Genomic DNA, 13168 nt, shown 5'->3' with positions numbered 1-13168 from the left:
CTGATAAACTCTTACCTATGCTCCTGCAAGAACTTCCTTTCCCCAAACTCTCTGCCCCCCAACCAACTTTCATAATGGTTCAGATTATCTTCTAAAAATGTTGATGAAACCATGAAAAACACCTCTACATCCATCGAGGATTTTACACTGACCGTTCATCCATCCACCAAATATTTGCTGAGTTCCTATTCATCCAATTAACCAATCATTAAAAACATACTCTCTAGGAGTTCCCATTGTGGCGCAGTGCTTAACGAATCCGACTAGGAACCATGAGGTTGCGGGTTCGGTCCCTGCCCTTGCTCAGTGGGTTAACGATCCGGCGTTGCCGTGAGCTGTGGTGTAGGTTGCAGACTCAGCTCAGATCCCGCGTTGCTGTGGCTCTGGCGTGGGCCGGTGGCTACAGCTCCGATTCAACCCCTAGCCTGGGAACCTCCATATGCCGTGGGAGCGGCCCAAGAAATAGCAACAACAACAACAACAAAAAGACAAAAAGACAAAAAGACAAAAAGACAAAAAAAAACATACTCTCTAGCCTCTGAAGATATTAAAATGAATATGACACTCATCTTTTTCTATCTTCCCTGAGGCTTCATTTTATTCCCTTTATGGATTATAAACTTTCAATAGATAGTTTTCGAAGTTCATCTTTTTCTAACAATGTTGACATATGAAAGAAAAACTGAGAGACAGATAATTTCAAAATAGAAGGCATATTTTGATACTTTACAGAAATGTAAGTACATATTACCTTTTCTAAATACTAAATCTCAAAGCAGATTGCTGATACAAAACCCCTATATTCTTATGGCAAAAATACATTTTCCTTCCTCTATTAAGTACTGCAGAAACATTCGAACAGTAAGTTAAGGTAGTCAGAAATGAAGACCTTACTATTACTATTTTCATCTTCTACAAATATTAACTATGTCCTAAGTGTAAGAATACCCTAGTCAGGACAAAGCGCTTTTCATTAGGAAGCTTAGAGTGAATGAATTAGTGAACTGCTAAATAGCAAAAAGGGATTCATGTGTTAAGATGACTCAGGGTTAATCACACTTTCACCACATTTCCCCCAGGTTCTGAAATCTACAGCTGCCCGATAAGCAGTCAGGTTATAAACCATTTGAGGCAAGGGCCACAACTCATACTGTGCATTATTTTCAGTATCTAGTATAGTATCTTCTACAAGTAAGATGGTCAATTTATGTTGTTAATGATGGCAATTTGAGCATTTATAAATATAATCAAGGCTTATAAATAAAATATTAAAGTATGATATTCACTTATGAATAAGTAAGTAACATACAGAGCAGCAGGTTCTTGATAACTCAGTGTTGAAATTACAAATAGCCCGCAAAGTCATAAGGTCATAAATTTGAATTTCGTGTGTCTCCAGGAAAGTTACCAACACTCTCTGAGTCCCTATTTTCATTTTTGAAAATGGAGGTAAGTAATACTAACTTCACTGGGTTGTACTAAAGCAGTGGTGAGTTAATGTATTTAAAGCATACCAGTATAATATTTAGTACACAGCAGATGCTCACTAGCTATGGCTATTTTGTTCTCAGAAGGGAGAACACCACATTTAAATACCAGCTTAAACCTAAGAAAATCTTTTTTTTTGCTTAGCATCAAATAAGGGTTCACTTAATCGAGATTATTCATGGCTTAAGGTTCCAAAAAAGGGCACATAGTCCACTCCATTGAAGAAGGACAGTCAGATTCTGGCAAATAAACGTGGGAGACACAAGAAGCAAAGAAGAATTCACTGATACTCTAGGACACATACCACCTAAAACATGTCTTTGATCTCAGAGGTTGTCATGTTCTTGGTCAGTTTTTCAAAATTCCTTCCTTTGTCTCCGCCCACTTCCGTCTCTCAAGGATCAAGTTTCGTGCAGCTGGCCATCATCCAAGAGTGAACTTCTAACAGGGATCAGGATGCTTGCGACACCGTCTCTTATCTGGCCTCAGTTCTACAAGTCTGCTTGGAGTGGTTATTTTAAGATCCCAGCCTACCTTTAATCTAACTGAGGAAACTTTAAAATATTAACTGCCTACTCTATTCAATAGAAATAACTTTATAAAGTAATGATTTAATGGACCTTTGACTTAGCTCGGAACGGTAAACATCATCAACGAAAATAAATCTTGAACTAGGGGAGATATAAATAGTAAACATGACTCAGAAAATACCCCAAATATTATTAACATGCTTTGCACTTACTAAATATTTTTCCCTACACTTCCCCACTGTCTCTATTAATACTTGGCATTTATAGTTGTACCATAACTCTCACATCTGATTCACTTTATCATCATTCCAGGTGAAAGTAAATTTTTACACTCTTTCATCAGAGATTACTTAGTAGAGTTTATTTAGTTCGTTTGATGAAATAATCATTTCCTCTGTTTATTCTCATTCCACACGTAGCCTACAGGTCAGTAAGTGTGGGGATGAGGACAATGGTCAAACTGTTTTCTAGCTAGTTCTGTTATCTTTCTGAATTATAATTTCAGAATATAACTTTGTTACTTTATTGTAGCAGTTAAAATTTCCCCAAACACCAGAACATAATCATTGTTAAATATCAATCTAAAAATCACATTAAATAGAATTTTAATTGGTTTTTCAATTTATGTCTAAAGTTATACATGAAATGAATTTTGGATTATGAGATGTTTTGAATTTATCTAATTAATACAGATAACAAAGTACATTGCTATTTATCAACCTGACACTTGCAGATTTAAAATGATATATTTTTGTTATTTCTTCCAAAAGCCTCTCGTAATCTTTGTGGTGAAGGGCTGTCATGTGCTGTATGATGTTTAGCAGTATCTCTGGCCTCATAATAAATACGTCCTCCCCTCTGACAACCAAAAGTGTCTTCAGACATCACCAAATGTCGTAGGGGGTGGGGTGGGGGTGGAATTGCTCTTACTGGAGAACCACTGCTCTAGAGTCCTAAAACTCCTCTCCCTAATGTTCACTAGCAATTACTTATTTTGTCTTATGGGAAACAAACAGCATGAGCAAATATGATGGTTTTTTTAAAAGTCTCAGTCAGATCCATGTATATTTTTCCTAAAAGTCTTACCTCCTTGCTTCTATTCTTGCTCCTCTATAGTCTTCTACATCCAGTCCCTCACTTATCTGCTCACTCATTCAATAATGTTTCCTGAGCAGTGACTTTGTGCCATGTATGAGTCTAGGTGCCAGATATGTTAGTCATCAAAACTATTAAGGTCCTTATTCTACTGGAGCTTACATTAGCGTGACACTTTTATTCTACATAGTAGTCAGGATGATCTTTTAAAAATATTAATTAGGAATTCGAGGAAAGACGTCACTGAGAAGAGTGAGGTAGAAAACTCTAAAACTTCATCCCTCCACGAGAGCAATGGTTAAGCTGGCTAGAAGTGCTAGAATCAACTTAAAAAAAAGAAAAATCTGGAATCTAATAAAGAACTTACAGCAACCAAGGAAATAAAGATGCTGTTGAATTTTGGAAAAAGAAGATTGTGGTATTTTAATCTACCTGCCCACCACCACTCACTCTCCAGTTTGGTGGTTATAAAGACATGTACCCACATTCCTGGTTCAGCCTTCTGATGCCAGAGGGGGCAAATGGATCTTGAACCAATAATTTGTGGTTGTATATTTTGACCTGTCTAGTAGCTACCTGAGGGATGGGGCTGAAGTGGCCAGCCAGGTTATATTTATCAAAAGCATTTAAAAGCAAATATATTAGCCTTAGTCCCCTGGGGCAGTGAGGGATAACAGTTGGGGCAAGGGGTAGACAAACTGAAAAGGCTTGGAAGGAAGAGACTGGGAAGCATATGTATAGAGAGACAAAGGCTTTGAAAAGCTCCTCTGTAATCAGGGGAATCTAGAAAAGACCTGAGACCTTCAGCTTTCACTCTTGCCTGACTTCTGGGCTCTTCGCAAATAAGAAATGAAGGCTAAGGTAGAGCCTTAAATGGCCTGGCTAAGCCTTGAAGGAGTACCCCTATCCAGAGCCTATCAACAAAGACTGGAAGAGTTTTCTTTCTTTCTTTCTTTCTTTCTTTCTTTCTTTCTTTCTTTCTTTCTTTCTTTCTTTCTTTCTTTCTTTCTTTCTTTCTTTCTTTTCTTTTTTTTTTCTTTTCTTTCTTTCTTTTTCTTTTTTGCTTTTTAGGACCACACTGGCAACATATGAAAGTTCCCAGGCTAGGGGTTGAATCGGAGCTGTAGCTGTTGGCCTATACCACAACAACAGCAATGCAGGGTCCAAGCCATGTCTGTGACCTACTCCACAGCTCACAGCAATGCAGGATCCTTAACCCACTGATCCAGGCCAGAGATCGAACCCACATCCTCATGGACACTACTTGGATTCATTTCTGCTGCACCACAATGGGAATTCCAGAATTTTCTTTCTTTTTTTGGTTTCAGTCATTTAAGGAAATCTCTGTCAAATCACTAACTGATTATGACTTCAAGGGGTATTCAATACAAAAAAAGGCGATCTTTACAAAAGTAGTTAAGAAAACTCACTAAACAAACAACTATGAACCACAACAAGCAATAAATAATTCTTGGTGGGGGGGGATAGAAATCTGATATTCAGAGCTACCACATTATAATACTCAAGATACTTAGTTACCAACAACAAAAACTACTATGCATGCAAAGAAATAAGAAAAATGATCTATTCACAGGAAAATAAGACATTAGAAACTGCACCTAAGGAAGCCCAGATGTTGGACTTAATATATGAAACTTTAGATCAACGGTCTCCCTGCCTGACCTGGCCCCTGTCTACCTCTCCTATCTCACCTTGTACCAATTTATATTCTGCTCACTGTCATCAGCTATTCTGGCCGTCTTTTTGTTCTTCTCAAGGATCTTCCTCCTTAAGCCTTCAAACGGGGTCTATGTTCCCTTTGGAGTGCTCGCCTCCTCCTTGTTTGCATGACTCACTCTGTGTATTCTAGGCTCTGTTCATGTTCCAGTTGAAAAACAGGACAGGTAATAGAAGAGAATGTTGCCTTGAGTAAAGAGTAAAGGGACAGTGGACTGACTGTTCCTTGTCTCTTTATTTTTTCCTATTTCCTGATCCTTATATAAATTTAAAAAGTTACATGACAATTAAGTTCCTGGGGACACATGTAACAAAGGTTACACATAAATACTAAAATTAAAGTATCTAATCTAGTTCAAATTAATACTTACTAAGGTTCTATTACAGCTAGATACTGGAGAAACAAAAATGAACAATATGGTCCTGAACCTCAAGAGGCTTGCAATCCAGAGGGGTATAGAGCATAAACAAAGAAGGCCAAGATGATATAATAAGAGACACCAAATGTTTTCACACTGGGTACTATGAGAGCCTAGAGAAAGGGCCTAAACTTAGCCTAAACTGGGGATACAGGGAAAGTTTCCTGAAAAGGATCACACCTGAACTGCGCCTGGAAGACGGCCAGGTAAGATAAGGTTGAATGGGCTACTGCAAGCATGGGAACAGGAGAGGGAACAAGGTAGGAAGCAGCAGAGTGCTTCTGAGAAAGTATGTAGCTGTGTTTCTGTAAAGAACTAATAATTTGATATCGCTGGGATTTAAAACAGTGAGATGGGAAACAGTGAGAAACAGAGCTCTGAGTTAACTGCGCGGAGGTCAAGGTCAAGAGAGGACATCTTATGCTATGCCAAGAGGCTTGGACATTGTTATAAAGAGATGCGGGGAGCTATTATGAAAAATTTAAGGAGAAAGATGGCAATTTTCAGATTTTGCTTTTAGATGCATAACTGAGACGGCATTGTAAAAGACAGAACAGAGCTAGAAAAGACTGGAGGAAGAGAGATCACTTAGGTGTCTGTTGCAATTAATAAACTAGAGATAGGAAAGCCTGAACGCGGGCAAGGTAGTAGCTATAGTGAGGTAGAGAGGATCCCAGATATATTTTGAAGATAAAACTGGATGATGGGTGAAGGGGGTCTAAGACCGAAGGGAATCAAGGATGACTACCAGGTTTTAAGCCTTAAACTACTGGCTAAATGAGAGTACAATGAACTGAGAGAAATAGGAAAGTATTTGCTTTTTTGGTACCATTTTATTTTTTAAATTTAATTTTTGCTTTTTTTTGGATCTGTTTAGGATTTAATATCTTCAGGATACACCAGTAGATTAATATACAAGGATGCTCATTATAATATATTCACACATCAGAAAACCGGAAAATGCTAGAACCTAACAATACATTTAAGGAGTTACACCAACCACTTTTAGATGCAGATATAATGCAAGCCGCTAGAAAATCATGTTTTGGAAGTATGGCATGATAAATACTTTACAATATATTGAGAAATAAACAGGTTGTAAGTAGTTTGCATCGTATGATGACAAATTTGCAAAAAATCTGCAATTGTGTGTATACTGTGAAATAGAAATAAATGATAAACACTAAAATGTTAACTCTAGTTATTGCTGAACACGGGTTACAGATGATTTTAACTTCTTTTTATTATTCTTCCATATTCTCCAAATTTTCTACAGTGAGCATGCAGTGCATTTAAAATCAGTGAATATATGTCATCAAAATGCCTAGGTTTCCTGAAAAACAGTTCCTCCATTATTGCTGAATCCTGGGTCATATTTGGGTGCTTTCGTTCTTTTCTTTTTTAAATAGAAGGCATGTGAAGATTAATTACTTCAGGTTGAGATGTTAAATTTGAGTTAAATACTGCAGAAGTCAGAATGGAAGATATAAATTTTAGAGTGGTTAACAAATAGAACCAAGAGAGCGGATAAGAAATCCTAGGAAAAGGTGTGAAAAGAAGAGCAGCAGAATAACGGTAGGGTGGGACACTGGAACGCCAGTGCTTAAAGAAGGGCAGAGGAGGCTGCCCTGTGAAATAACTTGGGACACCACACTGAGAGGTACAAAGAGAGAACAGGGCCGTGAAAGCCAAGGAGAAGTTTCACATGGGCTGGTCAATAAAGACGCTAAACACAACTTGTAATAACTGTATTTTTTGAGCACTCACTACACTGTGCTGTTTCATGCAGTGCGTCTTCTTTCATCTGTTATTCATATGCTATAGATGACGAATCTGAAGTTCAGCGAAGACACAGAACTTACCCGAGGTCATAAGGTGAGCTGTCAGAACTGGGCTCTGAACCCAGGTCTGCAGGATTACAAAGCCCATGTTCTTAACTCTGCTGGAGTAAAAGAACTTTCTTCAGGCTACAGCTCACTATTGTCATGATAAGGACTGCTATATATTGCTTTTCCAAGAAGCACATCTTAAAAGCTGTCTAATAATCTCAAAGAATAGTTAATATCTAAGGAGATCATTACACATTGGATCACTTTAATCAAAATATACTATTTTGGTGATATATTCTTTCAAGTCTTTTTAATTCATAATTACTACACTTGCCAAATCATGAGAACAATGCGGTGCAAAACAAGGCAACCCACTCATGACAGCCCTGCTCCAACAAAGCCAAGAGGAAGTCCCGGATGGACTAGGGAGTGTCCTTCAGAGGAAAGACAGCCACCCTGGACACCTGAGTCTACTTAGCTTTCTCACAAATGCTACCACTGGTCTCAAGGAAAATCAGAAAGAACATGTATAGTTTAGCATAAACTCACCACAAACGTGGAAAAATTAATTAGAATCATTATTCTATAGAAGGTTTACTTTAGATGATAAAGTATCCATTTAAAGATAGAGAAAGAAAGTCACATTCCTTTTATAAAGCTGTAATTTTCTCATTTCCCACTAGAGGAAGCAATAGCATTACTCTCACCATTTGGTGGATAAAAGACAGCATATTCTTCTAGTCCTAGTTTTCCTGTAAGAGAAAACAAGAAAGAGTGTCAATATGATTAAATAAAATAGAAAAAGCTTTAAAAGTTAACTTCGTGAATGTACAAATAATTAATGGAATTTTAAAAATTACTATAGTACAATGTTCTTTCATTTCATCTTATGATGTGGAATTAATTTGAAAATATGCCAGCCAATCTTCTGGTATTAGCAAATCCTTTCATCAATTAAAGTTAATAATATAAACTTAAGTACAAGGCAAGAGATACAAAATAATTAAAAAACAAAGATTTTCAAGCTCTGTAAGCACTTGGTTCCCAGGCTTGGGGTTGAATCGGAGCTGTAGCTGCTGCCCTACACCACAGCCACAGCAACGCTGGATCCGAGCCGAGTGTGTGTGAGACATACACCACAGCATGTCGATCCTTAACCCACAGAGCGAGGCCAGGGATTGAACCTTCAACCTCATGGTTCCCTAGTTGGATTTGCTTCTGCTGTGCCACAATGGGAACTCCCAGCAGCAGCTACTTTTAAACACAGAACTATTGTGCTAATTATAAATAATTCTATTCTGTTCCATTCTATTCTCTTCATTAAAGTGAGTCTTATGGCTTTGCAATGCCTCATTAGTCTATATTTTTATGGAATCGCTTCTTGGCCTTTTGGCTAAGATCGAGTGTACATTTTTATGGAATGTGCTGAAGATTAAAATGAAATGTCTTTAACTGTATGGCAGTAATACTTTCTGAATACCTAAACAGTTGATGTGATTGGAAAATGAGATTGAATGTTAAAAATCAAGATTGTCTCAGAAAATTAAAGATATTCACCATTAAATGTTTGAGGGAGTTTTAAAAAGTTTTTCCTCACACTTTTAAAGGTCTGAGTGTTTTCCTAACTTCCACTAAAGTTGGAAAAAGTAGGCAACTTTTATCTTGACCATTTTTCTTTCTTTCTTTTTTTTTTTTTTGTCTTTTTGCCTTTTTCAGAGCTGCTCTCGCTGCATATGGAGGTTCCCAGGCTAGGGGTCCAATCAGAGCTGTAGCCACTGGCCTACACCAGAGCCACAGCAACGCGGGATCCCAGCCGCGTCTGCAACCTACACCACAGCTCCCGGCAACGCCAGACCGTTAACCCACTGAGCAAGGGCAGGGACCGAACCCGCCACCTCATGGTTCCTAGTCGGATTCGTTAACCACTGCGCCACGATGGGAACTTCTATCTTGACCATTTTTCTAACACTGCTGGGTCTCCTGAAAAGTCACTGTGTTTTTGCACTTGGCTTTAAGGTAAGATTTTTAATTTAAAAATTGGGGGGGGGTATTTCTTGTTGGGAATGGTGGTGCAGAGATGAAGAACTGCACGAGCAGTTTAGTTTAGGGTGGAGACCGCAGGACTGGTTCTGTGAGTAAGGGGAGAAGGCAGTGATGGATGGATGGGTAGGGGAGCAGGAATGGACGGATGGATGGATGGATGATGGAGAGTATCTGCTGGGGCTCAGATACCGCGCTACATGCCAAGAGGCAAACAGAGTAGATATACAATACGGTCCTTGAACCAGGTAGCTCAGAATCCAGATTAAAAGAAGAAACAATAAGATACGTTTGCTAAATTTTCAGCACAGGATTTAAGCATTTTAAAGGTTTAGAGAAGGAAACTGACGATGGATTGGTGGGCGTGGGGAGTGTGAGGTGGTCTCTGCCCGTGGTCCCTGACACAAGGCTCCTGAAATCCTTGTAATTTCCTGAGTGCTAAGAGCAGTGGGAGCATCTTTTGCTCTGCTGGAGTGACTCTGAGTAGGCTTCTGGATGGGGGCTCTTCACCAGAAAGACCAAGCCATGACTAGTAGCTTGGAATTTCCAGTCCCACCCCCCTTATTTCAGAGGGGCTGGAAAGGAAGTTTAATAACTGATTGTGCCTATGTGAGGAAGACTCCATAAAATCCCAAAAGTAGGGGGTTTGAAGAGCTTCCAGCAGGGCAAACACATCAACACTGGGAGGATGATGTACCCCAATCCCAAGGGGACAGAAGCTCCTGTGCTCATGACCCTCCCAGATCCAGCCTTATGTTCCTCTTCATCTGGCCGTTCATCTGTATTATCATATCCTTTAATAAACTGGTAAATGTAAGTATACATTTCCCTGAGTTCTGTGAGTCACCCTAGCAATTTAATCAAACCCAAGAAGCAGGCTGTTGGAACCTCCAATCTGCAGCAGCACAGGTGATAACCTAGGCTTGCGGCTGGTATCGAAGAGTGTGTGGGGGGTGTGAGGGGACTGAGTCCTTAACCTGTAGCATCTGACACCATGTCTAGGTAGGCAGTGTTAGAACATGCTTAAATTGTAGGATCTCCAGTTGGTGTCAAAACTTTGTTACTGTGGACAAACACCTCCACGTGTCTGACCAAAAGTGTCAGAAGTGAAGGGTTTTGTGTGAGTAGTAAAATAAGCACACAGGAGAGAAACACAGCAGGAAAGAACAAGGTTTTTCCCTGCTTAGAAGGAAATAACCTGAGTTTTCTGATACAGGTGAGATATAGGCTAGTTCTTCAAGAAGCTATGCTCTCTGGGGTGGAGAAGTGGGAATATATAGAGGCTTAGAATGAATATGGGGTAACGAATATGGAATTAACAGGGAACCAAAGTTAACTAGGTTAAAAGGATCAACTGATTTAGGGCTTTAAAATATTGCTGAATTTAGAGGTGAATCCGTTAGATAGTTAAGTTCAACAATCAGTTTTTTGTCAGATGATATTAAAGAAACAAACAAGCAAACCAAAGGTTTCTATCAGTTGAGTGTAGAAGTTGGGGGCGGGATCCCCCAACTTAGGGCAGGGTTATAGCAATCAGACAGACTCAGGAGATACAGGAGACACAGGACAAACAGCTTCACTCCTTATGGGAACAGCAAAACGACTGTACACAATAGGCTTATAAGCTTTCAGCATGGGTGTTCACTACTTAATAAAAAGGAGAAATCAGGTAAAGGATTCTAGCCGAAATTAGCTCAACTGTCATGTGATAGCAGGATATTGAAATAGCATTATCTCATAGGCAGCCAGTGATAAAGAGAAGAAAACTCTAAAGCAGAAATTAAAGAGCTAATAGCATATAAATTATCAAATTTTAAGAGTGGTGTAACATTATATGGAGTTCCCGTCGTGGCGCAGTGGTTGACGAATCCGACTAGGAACCATGAGGTTGCGGGTTCGGTCCCTGCCCTTGCTCAGTGGGTTGACGATCCGGCGTTGCTGCGAGCTGTGGTGTAGGTTGCAGACGTGGCTGGATCCCGCATTGCCGTGGCTCTGGCGTAGGCTGGCAGCTACAGCTCCGATTGGACCCCTAGCCTGGGAACCTCCATGTGCCACAGGAGCGGCCCAAAGAAAGAAATAGAAAAAAGACAAAAAAAAAAAAAAAAGAGTGGTGTAACATTTTAAAAGAAGGAACAGGATTCCCGTCGTGGCGCAGTGGTTAATGAATCCGACTAGAACCATGAGGTTGTGGGTTCGATCCCTGGCCTTGCTCAGTGGGTTAAGGATCCGGCACTGCTGTGAGCTGTGGTGTATGTCACAGACGCGGCTTGGATCTGGCCTTGCTGTGGCTCTGACGTAGGCCGGCAGCTGTAGCTCCAATTAGACTCCTAGCCTGGGGGAAACCTCCATATGCCTCGGGTGCGGCCCTAAAAAGGACCAAAAAAAAGAAAGAAAGAAGGCAAAAAAGAAAAAGCTAATTCACTTGATAAACTCATTGTTAGACGGGGGAAATAAAAGTCAACAGCTATGGCAAAAAGAGCAAAAGAATAGAGAGCAATCAGGACAGATAAAGAAGGTAACTAAATGCTGTTTTTGGAAATCACTTTCCTGTGATTTGTGATAAGTTGCTTGGGCACTGATTGAAGTGGCAGTGAAAGGATGGTTACAACAACCTGAGAGAAATCGTATTAAATAATTTAAAACAGAAATTTTGACAACACCAATATGTGCTATAAAATAAAGTCTTGGCACGATTATGTAAGTATTAAAGACTATTTCCTTTACGTTACTAAAATTTTACCTCTTATGTAGGATTTCGGCGGTGAAGCACTGTTGTATGCAAAGTGACTCAACACAGACGTATCTCGTGAAAAACAAAGTAATACCTGGGTACAACACGGGAGAAAACAAACAGTTAAGCACTGTTTTATAACAGGTAATTCATTGCTACTTCTGCTTGAGAGGCACTGAGGTGGCCTCTCCAGTTCAGTACTGTGCCTCTCAATGCGAAGAGTGCCCTCTACTGGTACACTGATGGTAGTGTTACAGTGGATATCGAGTGTCAACAAATTCATCCAAAGACTGTTAATCACCTAAACCTTGAACAGCAGAAAATGCAAGTTACTACCAGTTGTTTCTTTTAGTGTATTTTTTTTTTCTGGAAAAGAGAACCATCTGGGAGAAACTTAAAAAGACAAAAAATGTAGAGGCGGGGAGGAGGGGAAACCTAGATAACTACAGTGGCATAGAGCAATTTGAGAAGTGCAGGAAACTGGAATAAGGCTCATTGCTGGGATGCAGCAGGTGGCAGGTGGGCATGTCAGGGTGGGAGGGAAGACAACTCCTGGTATCTAAAAGGGATTAGCAGCAGCAGGACAAGTGGCAGCCCTGATACAGGTTATAAGCTGATCGTCCTGACCAGCAGGTAGAGTGTGGCAACTCTACCTGGAGATGAAAATAGGTAGGGCAGAAAGTTAAAATCAAAGATGTCCATTAGAACAACAAGGTACTACTATATAGCACAGGACGATATATCAAATCTCCTGGATAAACCGTGATAGAAAAGAATGTAAAAAAGAATGTGTATATATAATGGGTGTATATATATATATTCACACACACAAATATGTATTTGTATAACTGAGTCACTTTGCTGTACAGCAGGAATTGGAACAACATTGTTAATCAAATATAATTTTAAAAAAATTTAAAAAGCAAAAAATTAAAAAAAAAAAACCTCAAAAGATATCTAGTAGGAGGTATTGGATTGTTGACAGCAGCCTGAGATTTGGGGGCAGGGGGAAATCCCCTGGAGGCAATTAGTGACAGGAAATCTGGGTCCTGGTTTTAGGAGACCCGGGATTCAAAAGATGGTACCAAGGGAATTTGGCAATAACAGAAAAGGCAGAAGTCCAGTTAATAGAACCAGGACACAAAGTCAGGGCTGGACTAACGGCAGGAGCAAATGGAGAGAACTACAGGTTCAAGACACAAGAAAGGGGCCCAGCTTTAGAAAAAGGAGAGATATTGGAGACTGGGCACCCGTCAGAACCAATGGTAGGATATGTACCAACCACTGCCACTGATTTAT

General features: G+C 39.7%; 1 protein-coding gene across 4 annotated transcripts in view; it reads right to left on the bottom strand.

Annotated features, from left to right (window-relative positions):
• The window catches only part of TBC1D19 (TBC1 domain family member 19), a 120776-nt gene that overhangs the window by 23744 nt on the left and 83864 nt on the right, over positions 1-13168 (bottom strand). For all 4 annotated transcript variants that reach the window (XM_047798790.1, XM_047798791.1, XM_047798792.1 and 1 more), the window contains 2 exons: positions 11879-11963; positions 7806-7850 (listed from right to left, as the gene is read on the bottom strand). In XM_047798790.1, the coding sequence (XP_047654746.1) occupies positions 7806-7850; positions 11879-11963 (130 nt within the window). The remainder of the gene's footprint in view (positions 1-7805; positions 7851-11878; positions 11964-13168) is intronic.

This window comes from Phacochoerus africanus, chromosome 10 (assembly GCF_016906955.1).
Source record: "Phacochoerus africanus isolate WHEZ1 chromosome 10, ROS_Pafr_v1, whole genome shotgun sequence".
Taxonomy (NCBI): domain Eukaryota; kingdom Metazoa; phylum Chordata; class Mammalia; order Artiodactyla; family Suidae; genus Phacochoerus; species Phacochoerus africanus.
Note: the sequence above shows the minus strand (reverse complement) of the source record. Positions and strands in the feature narration are given on the sequence as shown.